Source organism: Alligator mississippiensis, chromosome 12 (genome assembly GCF_030867095.1).
Source record: "Alligator mississippiensis isolate rAllMis1 chromosome 12, rAllMis1, whole genome shotgun sequence".
Taxonomy (NCBI): Eukaryota; Metazoa; Chordata; order Crocodylia; family Alligatoridae; genus Alligator; species Alligator mississippiensis.
Window position 1 is genome coordinate 38,169,288 of NC_081835.1, and position 20,084 is coordinate 38,189,371.

A 20,084-nucleotide genomic window follows, 5' to 3' on the forward strand; every position below is an offset into this window, starting at 1 on the left:
TTGGAAAGGGTGCTCTACAATTTGGCTTCTATGTTCATGCTTCAGTTGGCCAAACTGTGTCAGGCATTACAACAGTGATAGGAAAGAATCATAATGCCATGTATTTTGAGCCAGGTATATAGATGACTTTCTTGTTTTGTTTTCTCCCTTTGGCTTATAGCTTCACAGAGGAAAAAATCCCTTGGATCTCATTGCACCAGGCTCCAGACTAGAATTGCAAAACTCCCAGGATTTCTTGGATGCCTGGATTGTCAATGTGGTGGAAAATGTTGGTGGAAGGCTCAAGTTACGTTATGAAGGATTGGGGGATTCTGATAGATTTGATAAGTGGATGTTCTATTTGGATCCATTCCTTCATCAAGTGGGTTGGGCAGCTCAACAGGGATATAGCCTTCAACCTCCATTAGGTAAAGAATAATATTTTAATATTTATAAACAAAGCTGTTGATCCTGAGCTTCAAAATGCAGTTTCTGCTTCTGTGATCTGCATTCCAGATCTATGTGAGTACATATCATAAGGTTTATTGTACTCCTGTGTAAAATAAATGAGAGCTTCAGGAAATCAAAGTTACATCCCCATATTCAAATGTTGCCAGTTGCTTTTGCCTGCCACTACCTCTGACCTGTTTGTAGAAGGTACTGAATGCAGGGAAAGATTGCCTTTCATAAATGCCTGAGATTTTCGTAGGAAGAAGTAATCCATGTAATTCAGCTCATGTCATGCTATGTTTTGTTAGTGCAGTGTATAAAGACATTAATTCCTTGCTTCTTAACAGCACATCTTCATTGGAGCCAAGATATTTGGGTTTCCAGGTCTACTAGATTGCCTAGAGCTCCATTTAAAGGGACAGGTAAAACATATAGGGGAAGCTGGTATGGAAATTTATAAACATAACTTTAATGTAATGTTAGCAGTAGGAGAGAAATGTATGTATTTCCCCCTGTAAATGGATCTCCATATAGATTATGTTCCTGAAGTCAGGAACAAGAGGAAGATCAGGGAAAGTGTGGGTCCCTTACTGAATGGGGAGGCAACCTGGTGACAAATGATGTGGTAAAGGCTGAAGTACCTAATGCTTTTTTTTAAACCTTAGTCTTCACAGGCAAGGTCAGTTCCAAGACTGCTGCACTGGGCAGCACAGTTTAGGGAGAAGGGGAGCAGCCAAGAGTGGCAAAATAACAGGTTAGGGACTATTTAGAAAAGCTAAGTATATACAGATCTGTGGGGCTGGACACAGTGCACCTGAGGGTGCTGGCTGATGTGATTGCAAAGCCACTGGCCATTATCTTTGAAAACTTATGGCAGCTGGGAGAAGATCTCAGATGATGGAAAAGGGCAAATAGTGTCCATGTTTAAAAAAGGGAAGAAGGAGGATCTGGGGAACTAGACTGCTCAGCCTCACCTCAGTCCCTTGAAAAATCATACAGTATGTCCTCAAGGAACCCATTTCTAAGCATTTGTAGGAGAAGGTGACTTCTGAGGAGAAGTTAAGAGAACAGTCCACATAAATTCACTAAGGGCAAGTCATACCTGAGCAACCTGATTGTCTTCTATGATGAGATGACTGGCTCTGTGGATATGGGAAGAGCGGTGGAACTAATATACCTTGACTTTAGCAAGGCTTTTGAAATGGTTTCCCACAAAATTCTCACAGGCAAGCTAAGGAGGTATGGGTTGGATGAATGGACTGTAAAGTGGACAGAAAACTGGCTGGATTATTGGACTTAAAGGGCTTGATGTCTAGTTGACAGCTGGTATCCAGTGGAGTGACCCAGGGGTTGGTCCTAGGGCCAGTTTTATTCAGTATCTTCATTAGTAATATGGAAGGTGGCATAGAGTACACCCTCAGCAAGTTTGCAGTTGACACCAAGGTGGGGAGAGTAATAGACTGGAGGGTAAGGTTAGGATTCAGAGATACCTAGAAAAATTGGAAGATTGGACCAAAAAAAATTCATGAAGTTCAATAAGGACATGTGCAAAACCCTGCACTTAGGACAAAACAGTCCCATGCATCAGTACAGGCTGAGGACCAATGGGCTAAGCAGCAGCTCTGCAGAAAAGGCCCTGGGGTTTACAGCGGACAATAAGATGAATATGAGCCAATATCTTTTTGTGAAGAAAGATAATGGCATAATGGGCTGCATTAGTAGAAGCATTGCCAGCAGATCGAGGGAAGTGATTCTTCCCTTCTATTTGGCACTGGTAAGGCCATATCTAGATACTGTGTCCAGTTTTTGCACACCCCCACCCCCACTGCAGAAAGGATGTGGACAAAATGGAGAGAGTCCAGTGGGGGACAGCAAAAATGGTTAGGGGGCTGGAGCACATGACTTCTGAGGAGAAGCTGAAGGAACTAGGCTTATTTAGTCTCGAGAAGAGAAGTCTGAGGGGGGATTTGATAGCAGTCTTCAACTGCCTGAAGAGTGGTTCCAAAGAGGATGGCTAGATTGTTTTTAGTGGTGGCAGATGACAGAACAAGTAGTAATGGTCTGAAATTTCAGCAAGAGAAGTTTAGATTAGATATTAGGAAACACTTTTTCACTAGGAGGGTAGTAAAACACTGGAACAGGATACCCAGAATGGTTGTGGAATAGCCATCCTTGGAGGTTTTTAAGGCCTGGCTAGACAAAGCCTTAGCTGGGATGATCCAGTTGGGGATGGTCCTGCTTTGAGCAGGGGGTTGGACTAGATCAGTGGTTCTCAACCGTTTTTTGTACCATAACCCATTTGTAAACATTAGCTAGTTCCAACCCAGTAAATAGTTTAGATAGAAAATAACTTCCTGGCCCTACCGGTACCCCTCACTCCAACCCACAGTTCCTCAACCTCCAGCCCTGCTAGTGTCCCTCACTACCTGCTGCCCCCTGCCCCCAAGCCCCACTGTGTGGAGCAGGGAGTGAGTGTGTGGGGCTGAGGGGGAGTGTGGGATGGGGGAGCAATAGCTTCCCCAGATTTGTGCAGCCACAGTAGGCATGGGGCTGCAGCCTGGCTGGACTGGCACAGGCAGGACCTGCCTCCGCCACTCAGTGGGCGGGACTTGTTGAAGGAGGGCAGAGTGGGGAGGTGAGACTCATTACTGCCACTGGAGTTGGAACCACCATACCAGCCACAGTGCCAGCAGTGCAAGGAACAACAGATGAGGGGATGGGGATGCGCTGCCCTCCCCTTCTCCATTACCAGCCGCTCATGCGCCAGGCCGTAGCTCCACCTGCCACCATAGCCCAGCTGCCACCACCGCTGCTCCCCTCAAGCCATGGCTCTACCTCAGAAAGGAAGTGGTGTAGTAGGCAGTGTCGCCTGTATTCCCCCCCACCACCACCCATTCCCCTGAGATGTCATCTATGCCCCCTCCCCATTGATTTACCTGTGGGAGCTGCTCTCCATACTGCCTGGCTACCCTGTGCATGTGTGCACACACACATGCATGTGGCACCCCCTGCTTAATCGCCCTCTTTCCATTCCCCCCAGCCCCAAGCAGCCCGTACGAGCCTGCAAGAGGAAGCCTATAGTTTCCCACTTTTTTTCTCCTTTAAAGGAAAATCCATTTTTAAAGTTTGTTGATCCATTTTTTAAATTTGTTCACGACCCTTTTGTATATTCCTGCTACCCAGCTTTGGGTTGTAAGCCACAGATTGAGTAACACTGGACTAGATGACCCTCTGAGGTCCTTTCCAAGCCTAATTTTCTCTGATTCCATGAAAGTGGAGGTGCTGACAGAGGGACATCTTATACCCTCCCTGTCTTCGACATGAACACTCTCCATGAGCAGACTCACACAAGATGATCTGTTAGGTATATTCAGAAAGAGTTTATTAAACTGATGAGAGGGGGATTGAATCACTTTTCTCATCCCTCCTCCTCCCCCCACCCAGTTAATTTGAGAGCTATTAGAGGCTTCTCCTCATTCACCTTGCTACCTTTTTTGTTGAAGCTATCAGGTCCCTGAAGAGTGAAGCAGAATGGCAAGAGATCCTAAAGAAGGTGAAAGAAGAAGAGGAGGAAGAGTCTTCAGTTCCCACTGATCTTTTTAAGGTAAATTCTCCAGTTCATAGAATATGGTGAAGCAAACCTACAGGGAGTGTAATAAGAATAGCTGCCTATGATCTCTAGAAATTAATACAGGAGAGCTAATCACTGGACAGAATAAAGGTGGTGTTGCTGCTGCTGCCTGCTGTTTGGTGCATGAGATTGGATGCTTGTGGTTAGTGTGTTTAGTTCCAGTGCAAGCGCAGTGTTTCAAATTAGGGGTTTCCATCACCATTATGGTGAGGAGCCCGAACCCCTTTTACTTTTTTCCCAGCAGAGCGTGCCTGCCTCTCCCACAGCCAGGGGTCGAGCTGCCAATGGGCCAAGTGGCCCCTGAGCTATAGGGGGCCCCAGTTTTTCTCTCCATGGCATCGGTGCTCCCTGCGGCTGCCTGCATGTGCTGCTAGTAGATGAGTACTGACCAGGTGACACTGCTGCCATGGAGGGACAGTCTGGGGGACCATTGGCAACTCACCCCTCCCCCCCAGCTGCAGAAGAGGTGGACAGGCTCCACAGGGAAAGAAAAAGGACCAGGCCCCTCGCTGCTTTTTTTTCCTCAGTGGAGCCTGCTGTGGGGGGGCCCAGTCCTTCCCTCCAAAGTGGCAGCACCCCCCAGGGCCACCCAGATAAGGTGCTAGCCGTGCAAGTGCTGCCCCAGCTCGCAGGCAGCACTTACTGGGTCCAACTCTTCCCCAAGCCTGCGTGCTGAAAGTCCACGAGGTGCTGCTCCCTGCATGGGCTTCAGGAAGAGTTGCGTCTGGTGGGTGCTACCTGTGAGCTGGGGCAGCACCCGTGCAGCTAGCACCCCACTGGGGTGGCCCTAGGGACTGCCACCACTGGGAACAGAAGGACTGAGCCCCCCTACACCTCAGGGGCTGCACAGCCCAGCAGCAGCTTGAGCGGGCAGGCTCCGCTAAGGGGGAAAAAAAACAGCTAGGGGTCTGATTCTTTTTTTTTTTTCCTGCAGAGCCTGCCCACCTCTGCCGCAGCCAGGGGATGAGCTGCCAGTGGGCCCTGAGCTGCGGGGGGCCCCAGACCTTCCCTCCAAGTTGGCAGCACCCCCTGGGGCCACCCGGGCGGGCAGCTAGTGAGTGGGTGCTGCTCCACCTCGCAGACAGCACCCAGCCTGATCCAACTGTTAGCAGCCCACCCAGGTCGCCCCATGGGGCACTGCTGCTGTGGACAAAAAGGCTGTGGCCCTCCACAGTTTAGGGGCCACTTGGCCCACTGGCAGCTTTCACCCCGGGCATGGGAGATGTGGGCAGGCTCTGTGAGAAAAAAAAAAAAAGAAACGATCAGGCCCCTCACTGCTTCTGCCTTCATCCCAACTCTCCTGTGTTGGGAGGGTAAGCTGTCAAAGACTGCAACATTCTAATATTATAAAAGCCATTGTCTGTCTGTCTGTCTGTCTGTCTGTCTGTCCAAAATGCTTTATTTTCATTCTGATTGGTTGTCTCAGCAGCCAATCAAAATACTTACTAAAACAACCAATCAGAGTGGTCAGCACAAACAGAAGCATCGCCATGACAGTGGGGACCGAGGGGCCAGAGCAGGAGGATGAAGCCAGCGGAGCTTGCCTTACCCCCCCCCCCCCTTCCTTAGAGGCAGAGGGGGATAGCAGGGATGGTGCCAACATGACAGCGGGAACACTGGCCTCTGGCCTCACCCCCCCCAACACCCCCTGCTGCAGCCCCTCAGTCCCCACTGTCATGGCGGTGCCACTCCCGCCATCCTCCAGCAGGGTCGGAGTGGGGGGGCCAGGCCAGCCTTGCCCCCCTCCCCAGGCCTGCTCCTTGGAGGCAGAGGGGGACGGAGAGGGAGGAAATGGACCCAATGCGGGCAGGAGAAGGGGCAGTGGAGGCAATGGGGCTGGACAAGAAGCAGGGCGTGGGGCCAGATGTGGGGCTCTGTCCCCACCCCCCCAATGATGGTGGGGACTGCGAGGCTAAGTGGGTAGGTGAGAGGGGAGGCACATGGAGCTGGACATGGGGGGTGGAGGGGCCCACAGGGCTGGAGGCAGAGTGGCAGTAGCGTGTGGCATTGGGTGGCGCTGCTCCAACCCTGCCCATCCCCCCACCCCCGCCATCATTCTTGATAGGTAATTGGCTATTTGCAAATAGCTACAATGTAAACAAAACTACATGCAGATGTGATTTAGTTTGCAATGTTGCAAACTCATTTAAATCATAAAATAAACCCTGCATGTATACAGTGTGACACAACTGAACCGCAAAAACGGGCAATTTTCATCATGTGTACAAGCGCCCACAGATGCTTAGGTAAAGTTACTTCATCCACTTCGAGCGTGTAGAACTGTCTAGTGTTTTACATTGGAGAAATATGGCTAATCAGTGCTCTGACATGAACTTTTTAGGAAAAACCTTTGATCAGAGTGCATTCATTCTCTGAAAATATGAAGTTGGAGGCTGTCAATCCAGGGACTCCTTTCGTCATCTCTCCTGCTACAGTGATTAAGGTATAAGGATTCTTTCTGAAATGTCTTAGTTATGGTTAAAGTCTAGTTAACATTTTTCTATTTATAGTCATTAATAGGTACTCTCTGTATGCTCTCTAAAATCTTAGAATAGAGTTTAAATGGAATTTGTTTGCATAACATAGATCATACAGAGGACAGGAGTCTACCAAATGTGTTAACTGCAAGGTAAAGAGTTTCAGTTAAAATTAGTACATTTGAGCTATATAGCTTGCAAGACTAAATAGCTAAAATTTACCAAATCCAGAGGCCTAACTTTAGGCATTCAAATCAGTACTTTCATACCCAGTTAAAAACGGCCTGAGGTTTCACAAGATGCTGAACACTTGCAACCCCTACTAAATTAACTAGGGTTAGTGGACGTGCAGGTAGGTAAGCGTAACTGGCCTGTCATTTAAAATGTGCAAGTATAGATTTAAGACTCCAGCTTTAGGTTCTCAGGTTTGACAACTTTCACCAATCTCTTTATAGTATAGTTAACACTTACGTGTTCCAAAAGAAATTATATACCACAAACACCACAAACTGAGATTGCCGGGACATGGGAAGAAAACTACTGGAGCAAGCCCAGGAAGTGGCAAGCAGGAAACCAGTTAAATGGAAAACAATAGGAAGAACACTCTGACACAGGCCAAAGGACTGAACTCTCCTCAGCGAAACAGGAAGCCAAGGGCCTCCAATGGTAGACTTGCATGTCTTTACACAAATGCCAGGAGCATGGGGAACAAGCAGGAAGAACTGGCCCTCCTGCTAACCAGTAAGGAATACAATGTTATTGGAATAATGGAGACCTGGTGGGATTGCACCAACAATTGGACCACAGGGCTACACCTTACATAGGAGGGATTGTGTATGGAAGAAGGGTGGAGGTGTTGCTTTCTATGTGAAAGAGCAGTACATATCCCTGGAAGCCAAGACAGGCACAAAAGAAGGGTGACCTGAGACTCTCTGGGTTAAGATACAGGGAGAGCAAGGGAAGGAGACTTGATGATATGAGTATATTACAGACCTCCGAACCAAGTGGAGGAGCTTGATCTAGAATTCTCCAGAGAACTGGCAGAGGCTGCATGCTCATAGAACATGGTTGTCATGGGTGACTTCAATTACCCAGATATATCATGGGAAGAGCGGTCAGCTAGATCCGAGCTGTCATGTAACTTCCTAACTTGCATCAAGGAACTCTATTTGACTCAAGAATTGTATGGGCTGACCAGAGGAAAGGCACTCCTGGATATGGTTTTGGCCAAAGGGGATGATCTAGTGAGTAACCTGAGAACCAAGGGTAATCTAGGTGACAGTGACCATGAGACGAACAATTTTACCATCCATCATAAGGCAGGAAAATCAGTTAGTAGGGTAGAAATCCTTGCTTTTAGGAAAGCTGACTTCTACAAGCTAAGGAGATTGGTGGATGAGGCCCTGTGGGACCATGATCCATTGGGAAGGGGAGTCCAAGAAGAGTGGTCGTTCCTTGAGGATATGATCCTTGGCACACAAAGGTCCATTGCTGTTCGTAAGGAAGGTAGCAAAAGGGCTGGGAGACCCCCCTGGCTCAATAGGATGGCCATGGACCTCCTGAAAACAAAAAGAGAAGCCTATAAGAGATGGAAGCTGGGAATTATTCCCTAAGAGGAGTACACAGGAATGGCCCACACCTGTAGGGAGCAGATTAGAAAAGCAAAGGCAGAAACCAAATGCAAACTGGCAACAGAAATCAAAGACAATAAAAAGTCCTTCTTTAGTTACGTAGGAAGCAGGAATAAAAATAAGGGAAATGTAAAACCCCTGCTGAAGACAACGGGACAGCTAATAATCATGCTCAGGAGAAAACCAAACTCCTAAATGAATACTTTGCATCCACCAGACCAAGGATATTAACTTGCCTGACAGGAAGCAGAATGGACATGGTGGGAGTGATCACCCACCTATAATTAGTGAAGATTTTCTGAGGGCATACCTAGAGAGGCTGGATATCTACAAGTCAGCAGGACCAGATGAACTACACCCAAGAGCGCTGAAAGAACTGACTGACATTATCGCACAACCAAAGGCAAAGCTATTCAAGAGCTCATGGTGCTCGGTTGAGGTCTCAGAACACTGGAAGATGGCCAATGTGGTGCCTAGCTTCAAGAAAGGAAGAAAGGAGGACCCAGAGAATTATAAGACAATCAGTCTGACCTCAATCCCTGGAAAAATCCTGGAAAAATTTACAAGAATCCATCAGTGATAGGCTAACAGAAGGCAGTATTCTAAAAGAGAGCCAACATGGCTCTGTTGCAGGCGGGTCATGCCTAACCAACCTCATCTCCTTCTACAATCACCTGGATAAGGGAGATGAGGTCGACATTATATACTTGGATTGGCCCCTGCCTCCAGCCCCTGGCCCCCGGCTCCAGCATCCGGCCCCAGCTCCAGCCTCTGGCCTCAGCCCCCTTCAGTAAGTGTCCCACTCTGGACCGAGGCGGCGCGCTCATGGACCGAGGTGGCACGCTCACAGACTGCTGCTCCTTAGAGGGAACATTGGCCAGCACCACAACTGAAAGAGACTTGGGGGTCATGATCGATCACAAAATGAACATGAGCTACCAGTGAAATACTATAGCCAGCAAAGCAGACAACACTCTGGCATGCATCAACCAGTGCATCACAAGCAAAACTAAGGGTGTCATCCTCCCACTCCACTCAGCATTGGTGAGGTTGCAGCTGGAGTACAGGGTCCAGTTCTGTGTGCCCCACTTCAAGAGGGATATAGAGAAGCTAGAAAGAGTCCAAAGGAGGGCCACACGAATGATTACAGGTCTGGAGAACAGACCATACGACAAGAGGCTGAAGGGTAGGGGTCTGTTCAGCCTGGAAAAGAGAAGACTCGGGGGGGACTTGGTGGCAGCCTTTAAATATATAAGGAGTGAACATCAGACTCTAGGAGAACATCTGTTCACCAAGGCACCCCAGGGGAAGACTAGGAATAATAGTCATAAACTGATAGAAGATCACTTCAGATTAGACATAAGGAAAAACTTCTTTATGGTTTGTGCATCCAGAGTCTGGGACAGACTCCTTCCAGAGGTGGTACAGTCACTTTCCCTGGAGAACTTCAAAAGATGACTGGATGCACACCTTGCTGGGGTCATCTGACCACAGCAGTCTTTCCGCCTTAGAGCAGGGGGGCTGGACCTGATGATCTTGTGAGGTCCCTTCCAGCTCCTAACTTCTATGAATCTATTAATCTAAAACAGTACTGTTTATTTTAAAAATTAATTTTTTTAAGGTTTCCAACAAACACTTCTCTCTTACTGATTCTTTCAAAATTGATTCTAATGGAAGGCAAGTCTGGAGTGAGATAATTACTTGCCTTTATTTGGCACCTCTAGTTATTATCTCATTTTTGTATGTGACAACATATCATGGCTGACATCTTTATTTCATCTTCTGTATATCCTGTGTAGTGATTAAGTTGACTAGCCATAATTTTCCTTATTTTTTACAAGATAAATCTCTGAAAGTCTCTGGGTCCCAATTGGTTAGGCATGACTTGCCCTTGGTGAATTCATGCACCTAAAGAGGTCCCATACAATTGGAAAAGGGCAAATATACTGCCCATCCTCAAGAAAGGGAACAAGGAAGATCTGGGGAACTACAGACTGTTCAGCCTCACCTCAGTCCCTGGAAAAATGGAGTAGGTCCTCAAGGAATCAATTTCTAAGCACTTGGAGGAGAAAAAGGTGATTAGAAACAGTCAGTATGGACTCAGCAAAAACAAGTCATGCTTGACCAACTTAATTGCTTTCTATAATGAGATGATTGTGGGAAGAATACCTTGACTTAAACAAGGCTTTTGATATGGTCTCTCACAACATCCTTGCAAGTAAGCTAAGGAAGTATGCGTTGGTTGAATGGACTGTAAAGTGGATAAAAAAACTGGCTGGATCATTGTACTTAAACAGTAGTAATCAATGGCTCAATGTCTAGTTGGCAGCCCATACCAAGTGGAGTGCCCCAGGGGTTGGTCCTGGGGCTGGTTTTGTTCAGTGTCTTAGTCGGTGATCTGGAAGATTCATAAATTTATAGATTCCAAGGTCAGAAGGGACCTCAGTGGGCCATCTAGTCTGACCCCCTGCCCCTGGCAGGCAAGAAAAGGGTCACCAAACCTGGGAACATGTGATCCCAGCCAGGTGCCTGTCCAGTCTCCTCTTGAAGACCGCCAAGGATGAGATGAGCACCACCTCCCTTAGAAGCCTATTCCAGATCCTGGCAACCCTAACCATGAAGAACTTTTTTCTAATGTCCAGTCTAAACCTACTCTCCAATAGCTGATGGCCATTGTTCCTTGTTATTCCAGGGGGTGCCATGGTAAACAGATCATTGCCTACTTCGTGTTGCTCCCCCTTATGAATTTGTAGGTCGCCACAGGGTCCCCTCTTAACCTTCTCTTGGAGAGGCTGAAAAGGTTAAGGTCCCTTAGCCTTTCCTCATAGGGCCTTCCCTGCAGGCCTCCAATCAGATGAGTGGCTCTTCTTTGGACCCTCTCCAGGTTGTCCGCATCCCGCTTGAACTGCGGCATCCAGAACTGAACACAGTACTCTAGCTCTGGCCTGACCAGTGCCATGTAGAGAGGGAGAATCACCTCCCTGGACCTGTTTGTGAAGCGCCTATGGATGTACGACAAGGTGAGATTGACTCTGCCAACTACTTCATCACATTGACGACTCATGTTCATCCTGGAGTCAACAATAACTCCAAGATCTCTTTCTGCCTCAGTGGTGCTGAGAAGGTCACTCCTCAGCCTATAGGTATGATGGCAGTTTATCCTCCCTAGATGCAGCACCTTGCACCTGTCCTTATTGAATTGCATCCTGTTGTTCTCTGCCCACTTCCCCAACCTGTCAAGGTCAGCCTGGATCTGGTTCCTTCTCTCCAGAGTGTTAGCTTTACCCCATATTTTAGTGTCAGCCATGAATTTGGACAGGGTGCTTCCCACCCCCTTGTCCAGATCACTGATGAAGATGCTGAACAGCACTGGCCCCAGAACTAGGCCCTGAGGGACTCCACTGCACACATCTTTCCAGGTTGACACTGACCCATCCATCACCACCCTCTGAGTGCGACCCCTGAGCCAGTTTGCTACCCATTCTACTGTATAATCATCCATGGCAAATCTTCTCATTTTATTAATAAAGGATGGTATGGGATACCGCATCAAAGGCCTTCTTGAAGTCCAGATACATAACATCCACCTCAACTCCTGCATCTTAACATTTGGTGGCCTTGTCATAAAAAGAAACTAGGTTAGTCAGGCAGGACCTGCCTGCTATAAACCCATGTTGGTTGCCCCTCCTCATCATATTAGCCAGCAGGCTCCTACAGATGTGTTCCTTGATAACTTTTTCTAGGATTTTCCCTGGGATAGAGGTAATGCTGACCAGTCTATAGTTCCCCAGATCCTCCTTCCTCCCCTTCTTAAAGATTGGTACAACATTGGCCCTCTTCCAATCCTCCGGGACCTGACCCGAGCACCATGAGTGCTCATATATCCTTGCTAGTGGTTCGGCTATGACACTCGCTAATTCCTTCATTACCTGTGGGTGGAGTCCCTCCGGTCCCAGTGATTTGAATACGTCTAGTCCCTCCAAGTGTCCTTTTACCATATCAGCACTGACCATTGGTCGGCTGATGTTCCCCTTGTTGATGTCCATGATGCATATTGAGGGTTCATCTAGATTCCGATTTAAGAAGACCGAGGCAAAAAACTCATTGAAGAGTTCTGCCTTGTCCCTGCTATCCATCACTAAGCCCCCCTGCCCGTCCTGTAGGGATCCTATGGTACCCTGCACCCACTTTTTGCTCCCAATGTACCTAAAGGACTTTTTATTGTACTTAATCCCTGCTGCTAGCCTGAGTTCTAGAGCTGCCTTGGCCTTCCTGACTGACTTCCTGCAGGTGTGGGCCAAGGAGGTGTACTCCTCCTTCCTAGCTACCCCCTGCTTCCACTTCCTGTATGCTACTTTATTTGCCCTTAAGGTATCCTGGATGACCTTGGTTAGCCAAAGGAGCTTCCTGGCCCCTTTGTCCCCTTTTCTCTGCCATGGGATTGTCTTACTCTGAGCCCAAAGAATGGTATCCTTAAGGAATGACCACCCCTCCTGGACCCCCCACAAAGTATCTAGGCTCTTGGTTCCTAGTACCCTGCTAACCAATCCACTGAGCCTATTAAAGTCAGCCTTTTTAAAGTTTAGCATGTGCGTCCTGCTAGGTATAGTGGCCGCACTTCTCTGGATAGTGAATTTTATCATTTGGTGATCGCTGTCCCCTAAGTTGGCTTGAATCTGCAGGTCCCCCACCAGGATATCCCCTGTGGCCAACACCAAGTTGAGCAAGCCGTTACCCCTGGTGGGACTCCTTACCTCCTGTGTTAGGTGGGGGTCCTGAAAGCAGGTTAAGAACCTGCATGAGCGGTTAGATCTAGCTGACTGTTCCTCCTAGCATACGTCTGGGTAGTTAAGGTCCCCCATGACTACCATGTCTCTAGACTACACAGCCTCTGAGAGCTGCCTGGAAAATTCCTCGTCTAGCTTGTCCTCCTGGTGCGGAGGTCTGTAGTAGACCCCCACCACCAGGTCCCTTTCCCCCCTGACCCCCTTGGATCCTTACCCACAGAGTCTCTGCTTGTCCATCCTCTGATCCCAATTTGATTAGGGAAGATGTGTACTGTTCTTTGACAGAGAGAGCAACACCCCCTCCTTTTTTCCCTTCTCTATCTCTCCTGTAAACCTATAGCCCTCTATTCCTACTACCCAGTCATGAGTAGAGTTCCACCAGGTTTCTGTTAGACCCACTAGGTCAAAGTTACTGCTCACAAGCAAGAGTTCTAGATCCTCTTGCTTGTTTCCCATGCTCCTGGCATTTGTATATATACATTTAATTCCCCTGGTGGCTACCCCTAGATCTCCTCTATACTCCTATCTAATAGGTTCTTTGATACTTACCTGGGTTGATCTTGTGGGTATCTCATGATGTAGTGTTCTGTGGATCCCTGCATCTTTGTCCTCCCCTTCTCCTGATGAACCTAATTTAAAGCCTGCCAGAGGAGAGCAGCCAACCTGAAAGAGAAAACACGCTTACCTTTGGGGGAGAGGTGTAGCCCATCCCACCCAAGCATGTCTCATTTTCAGAAGTATGGGTCATGGTCCAAAAAGCCAAAGCCTGTCTTGTAACACCAGCTCTGAAGCTATAAGCTGACCTTCCTGATGCAGGTCTCATGGTGTTGTCCACATCTGCTCACTGGGAGGATAGATGAGAAGACCACCTGTACCTCTGTCTCCTTCAGCTTGGCCCCTAGAGCCTTGTAGTCCTTCATGAGGTGATTTGGACTGTTCCCAGATGCATTGTTAGTGCCCACATGGATTAAAACCATGGCATAATAATAGGTGGGCTGGATAAAGTTCGGGATCATCTCTGTCACATCCCAAATGGGATGGAGTGTACCATGAGCAAGTCTGTGATTGACACCAAGCTGAGGAAATAGTAGATGCATTGAAGGGTAGGGCTAGAATTCAGAGAGACCTGGGGAAATTGGAGGATTGTACCAAAAGAAATGTCTATGTCAAATATGTTCAATAAGGAGAATTGCAAAGTCCTGCACTTAGGACAGAACAGTCCCATGTGACAGTATAGGTTGGGGACTGACTGGCTATGTAGCAGCTCTGCAGAAAAGGCCCTACAGGTTACAGTGGACAATAAGCTGAATGAGTCAACACTGTGCCCCTGTTGCAAAGGTGGCTAACAACATATTGGACTGTATTAGTAGGAGCATTGCCACCGGATCATGGGAAATGATTCCTCCCTTCTATTTAGCACTGGTGACGCCACATCTGGGGTACTATATCCAGTTCTGGGCCCCCCACTATAGAAAGGATATGGACAAATTGGAGAGAGTCCAGTGGAGGGCAGTAAAAATGGTTAGGGGGCTGGAGCACATGACTTCTGAGGAGAGGCTAAGGGAACTGGGCTTATTTAGTCTGGAAAAGAGAAGATTAAAGGGGGAGTTGACAACCGCCTTCAGCTACCTGAAGGGTGGTTTCAAAGAGGATGGTGTTAAATGGTTTTCAGTGGTGGCAGATGACAGAACAAGAACCAATGATCTCAAGTTGCAGCAAGCAAAGTTTAGGTTAGATATTAGGAAAACTTTTTCACTAAGAGGGTAGTAAAGCACTGGAACAGGTTACCCAGAATGACTGTGTAATCACCATCCTTGGAGATTTTTAAAACTCAACTAGACAAAGCCGTGGCTGGGATGATCTAGTTGGGGATGGTCCTGCTTTGAATAGGGGATTGAACTAGATGACCTCCTGAGGTACCTTCCAACCCATATTTTCTATGATTCTATAACAATCTTTAGATTTTATTAACTTCCCAGTATTTAAGTCTGTACTATCTTCTTACACAGAGTGGTAGTTAGCTGTATTAGTCTGAAATCACTACACTAACTGAATTAGAGATGCATAAGTTTTATTGAGCAATAGCTCATTTAGCATCTGATTCAGTTAGTCAATAAGATGCCCTCTACCCTGTATTCTTACACTTCACATTCTCCAAGGAGTCATTTACAACTTTCCCAGCTTAGATCAGATGTAAATTTAATCTATGCTCTCATCCATCCTCTTTCAGTTTTGAAAATAATGAACTAGTGAAATAACCAACTTGTCTAGGATTCCAATCAGTATTAACACATTGAACAATTTATTATTGTGGGTTTGAAAAAAAAAATCCAAATTCTTGTTTTATTTTATAACAAGATGATGTGTTTCTAATTTGTAATCAGGAGCCTAAAGCCCCAGAGTATAGTATATTCACTCTTTTTTTTATTTTGTCTGCTAAGTTTATCTTCTCATGAGAGAGAAACATTTACCTTGATGACCACATTTTTATTTTATTCTGAATCACAATAGAGCTCTCTGAGTTCTTGGACACATGTTCACTACAATACTGAAGCTATTTGCCATACTACAAAACGTACTATGAAGGTATCCATTACAACCATCACAACAAGAGCGCCAGGTATTACAGTGCCCACAGTCCACTGGCTGAACAGCTGTGAGATGCTGGGGGAATCCTGTAGCATTACGTGCAAGTGTCCACATGTTACAAGTAACACTACAAATCATAGGCCTGTAAAGAAGTTTCTTTTTGAAACAGGAACTTTTTTTGTAATAGATCCAACTTTTCTGTAATGCTACAAACAACCTGAATGTGTGGACCCTGGAGTTTTGTAACACTATAAGGTTGTATATAACACTACAAAAGTAACTTTTGTCCAAGACCCAAGTAATTACTTATTGCTGCTTCCTTGATGTGCTTATAAATTGATTGCTTTAATTAACTTTCCAGGTATTGGAGTACAGTCTACTAGTCTCTGATTCCTAAGGCCATCCTACCTTCTTTTTAATCCTCTGAGGACACATCTATATGGGGAAATTATTGGGAAGTAGACTAAGGTGGGAATTTATAGCCCACTAGCTACTTTGCACCAATTTCTTCCTTGTGGGCAGTCTTGGCACACACTGAGATCTTTTGCATGAGGTAGTTTATTCCCTGTCACTTAGTCTGCACTGGAAGGGTCTACATGAATTACTGTGATGTAGCTAGTGCACTGTAAATTTGAGCCCTTGCTTAGGGCAGTATCTTCTGCATATAGACAAGCCCCAATTTTTTTTGATGAGGGATTTCGAAGAATATCTGACAGTGGTATTTTTTCTTAAAGGCAGTAGTACTTTCCTCTGCTACTCTAAATTTTTTGGATAACTCTGCAGGTATTCAATGAAAAATATTTCTTGGTAGAAATTGATGACTTGCGACCCGAATGCCCAACTACCCAGTCCTATGTTTGCCATGTCAACAGTGCTGGTATTTTCCCTGTTCAGTGGAGTCTGAAAAATGGATTGCATCTCAGCCCCCCGCCAGGTAGGTCTGCACTCTCATCACACACAGATTCTAGGAGGTCTCTATGGAAAGGAGGGATTGCTAACCTCAGAGTCTTGTGTAAATACCCAGTCTGGGACTACATTTTTTCAAGACTTTGTGCAAGACTGGACATAAAGTGGTAAGAGTGATGCAAATGCAAAGAGACAGCAGTGGAATCAAGGTATCCCATAGAGATGTACTCTGGTGTGAGATTGTCACTGGCTAGGGGTGCTCTAGAGAGTGCTGATCTTAAGAGGTGAAAAGGGAGGCTTCTAGGTATCTACATAGGAAAGGGTATGTTCTAGGACAGTGGGGGCCAACCTTTTTTGGCAGGTGTGCTACAAATTAAGCCCTGTGCCCTCCCCAAATACAACTTCAGTCTCCTTTCCCTGTTCGATATTTGATGCTCCCTACACCCTGTGTTCCCTGCTTGATCTGCTTTCTGATCCATGCCCAATCTGATTCTTTGCTTAAAGTTCCCTGCACTGTTTGCCACATGCCACACATTGAGGCCACCTGTGCCACTTACAGCATTTGTGCCACAGGTCGGCCACCCCTGATCTTGAACATAGATGAATTATAGGTTCAATATAGTATCAGACCCCAGTAAACATGACATTGGAATCTGTTTCTGGACATAAGGCTCCTCCTCTGCCTCGTAGTGGTGTTAGGTTAATGGCTTTTTTCCTGTTACTTGGAAACGTATGAGAGTTGTTGGTTAAAAACTATTCTACAGGTTAGCAGTTTCCTAAAACATGTATTTCACAGGATAGAGGGAGAATAGCCATTGTGCCCACTGACTTCCTTTCCAAGACTCTCAGATGGAAAGGTCTGTTACAGTTCAGAGCCGGGGGTTTCATGCTGCCACTCATCGTAATGCCTGAGTTGCATTAGCTTTCCATTGGCTTATAGGAACATAAATTGTGAGTTTCTCTTCCCTCTCCTTGGGTCAGGTGTACTAGGGTTCTACGGCTAGCATAGTTCTACATTCCTTCTCCACATACAGGATCCAGACCTGTAAATTCTAACCACATAACAGAAACCCACCAAATGGTTCCAGTCCTCTTTGACCAACACCATAAGTAGTGATGTCTGCTCTGGGGGGCAGCTGGATTCACTGAGACACCATTTGAGTATACCTTTTGGCTGACATAATAGAGCAAACATAAAAGCTCCTGTTGTGGTGATTCCCAGAAAGAGTTAGGTGGACCTCATTATTTTGAAGGTAAATAGTATTATAGATCCTTTTTCTATAAATTTCTCAACCCCAGTCATGGTAGTAGTACTCTGTATGGGGTATACTTTAGCTATCTGTTTTGAAGCAGTGGTTCTCCCCTTGGAGATACTCTGCTAGTTTCAGTTGCATCTAGTATCCTGTGCTGGCAGAATAGCATAACAGTGCTGTTCCTTGGTACTTACTTCCCATCCTTTTGTCTTTGTTTTGTTTATCAGAGAGAATGGGAAGGGAATACTTGATCTAAATACCCATTGTCTTCGCAGTGGACTCCAGTCCTCCCTAGAAATCTGCATTGTAGCTTATATAAAGGCTCCAGAAATCAAGCTGAAAACTGTGGCCTGACTGAATATATTAGACATTTATGGTAGACTAGCAAATTGCCCATCAAGAATGATGGTGGGGGTGCTGATGGGGACAGATGTCTGTGTCCATCTGTCTGTCTTCCTCCCTCCCAGCCTTAGGCCAGGGCTGGGGCTGCTCCCACCTCCCCCGCTGCTTCAGGCCAGGGCCTGGGCCTAGGCCATTTCCCTTCCCCTTCAGGCTGGGGCCTGGGCTGTTCCCCACCTCCCCCTGCCACTTTGGGCCAGGGCCGGGGTCGGCGCCAGAGCTGTTTCCCCCCTCCTCTTTGGGCCAGGCCTGGGGCCATTCCCCACCTCCCCCTACCACTTCAGGCTGAGGCCAGAGCCGTTCCTACCTCCCCCTTGCCACTTTGGGCTAGGGCCGGGGCCTGTGACTGCAGCAGTGGTCACGGCTGTGTCGGGGCACAGTCACCGGTAACCCTCCCTCCTCTTCCCACTCCACTCCCTCCCATGTTCCCCGCTGCCTCCCCTCCCTGCCAGCTGTTGTGGGAGGTTGCGGGGGGGCACCGGTCCCTGGCTCCAAGAAGCAGACCGGGGAGGGGGGTCCATCCCCTCCATCATGGTTTTGCTCCAGTCCCCGCCATCCCACTTGGCCTTAAAGGAACAGGAGAGAGAGACCCCCTTCAGCCCCTCAGTCCCCGTTGTCATGGCAGTGCTCCACCATCTGTCTGTGTAGAGCACTCTGATTGGCTGCCAAGACAGCCAACCAGAGTGCGAATAAAGCATTATGGACAGATAGGCAGACAGACAGATAGACTAAGGCTTTATTATATTAGAATTCTCCATTAGGCCATGCTTATAGAAGATAAGTTACCATGCTTTAAAGGTCCTATGTAGGCAATCATAATGATTCATCCTTGTTACACTACTCAGAATTTATTTTATGGATACAATACTTCAGGCACTAGGGAAATAACTATTTCTGTTAAATAGATATCAAAGTGGATTGGAAATTTTAATTTTAAAGGTGAAACTTTTATCTGGTCCAGATAACAAAAATATAGAAAGGGTTCAATGTATCTTTTTTCTATGAGGAATTCAGAATCCCCTATTGACTTGCTCACCAGAGCCAAATTTAGACAGTTTGTTTGCTGATAAAGAACAGAATTAGCATATTATCTAGTCTAGTAAGAAATTGTAGTTAACAACTGATTACCAGGGACCCAGATTTTCCGTTTGCTGTGAAAAAATGCGAGGAAACGTTTTTTCTCCTATGACAGAAAAAAACACGGATTTTCTCCTTTAACGGAGAAAAATGCAGGTTTCCCCTTGCAGGCTGGCAGAGTTCCAGACTGCAAGGGGCTTCTTGGAGCTAGGGAGTGTGGGAAGGGCAATCAGAGGCAAGAGATACTACATGCATGTGCACACGCGCATGCGTATGGCAGCAAAGCACCAGTGGAGAACAGCTCCTACAGATCCTTCCAGGTAAGTCTATGGGGTTGTGGGGGGCACAGGTGACATGTTCTGGGGGTTGGAGGAGGCACAGGTGATGGGTTGAGGGGTGGAGGAGCACAGGCAATGCATTCAGGGGCAGGAGGGCCAAGGCAATGCTGTGGGGAGGTCACATGGCCCCTGAGATTTCTGCACCCACAGGGGATGCAAGGCTGCAGCCGGACAGGAGCTGTCTCCACAGCCCAGCAGGTGAGACCCGGCACCACCAACATGAGGTGTAGCAATGGCAGAGCAGAGTTGTTCCCCCACTGCTGCTGGGTGGGCGAGGGCACCTCACCTATGTGGCCATGGTGGCACGGTGCTCTCTCTTCTGCTGGGTCCCGCCCGCTGGGCTGCAGAGGTGGCTCCTGCCTGGAACTGGTCTGGCCTGGCTGCAGCCCCATGCTGCAGTGTGGGCACAGAAATCTCAGGGGGCACATGCTCCCTCACCCCTCTGTTGCATTGCTTGTGCCCTCCACATGCCCTCATGTATCACCTGTACCTGTACCCCCCACTTCACCACACATCCACTCCATTCCCCACACACTGGGGGGCTGTGGGCAGGGGGGTGTGGGTGGA

General features: G+C 47.3%; 1 protein-coding gene across 1 annotated transcript in view; it reads left to right on the forward strand.

Moving 5' to 3' along the window:
• The window catches only part of SFMBT1 (Scm like with four mbt domains 1), a 107,009-nt gene that overhangs the window by 34,199 nt on the left and 52,726 nt on the right, over positions 1 to 20,084 (forward strand). The window contains exons 4-8 of the mRNA XM_059716060.1: positions 161 to 407; positions 777 to 851; positions 3,933 to 4,033; positions 6,402 to 6,503; positions 16,328 to 16,478. Coding sequence (XP_059572043.1) covers positions 161 to 407; positions 777 to 851; positions 3,933 to 4,033; positions 6,402 to 6,503; positions 16,328 to 16,478 — 676 coding nt within the window. The remainder of the gene's footprint in view (positions 1 to 160; positions 408 to 776; positions 852 to 3,932; positions 4,034 to 6,401; positions 6,504 to 16,327; positions 16,479 to 20,084) is intronic.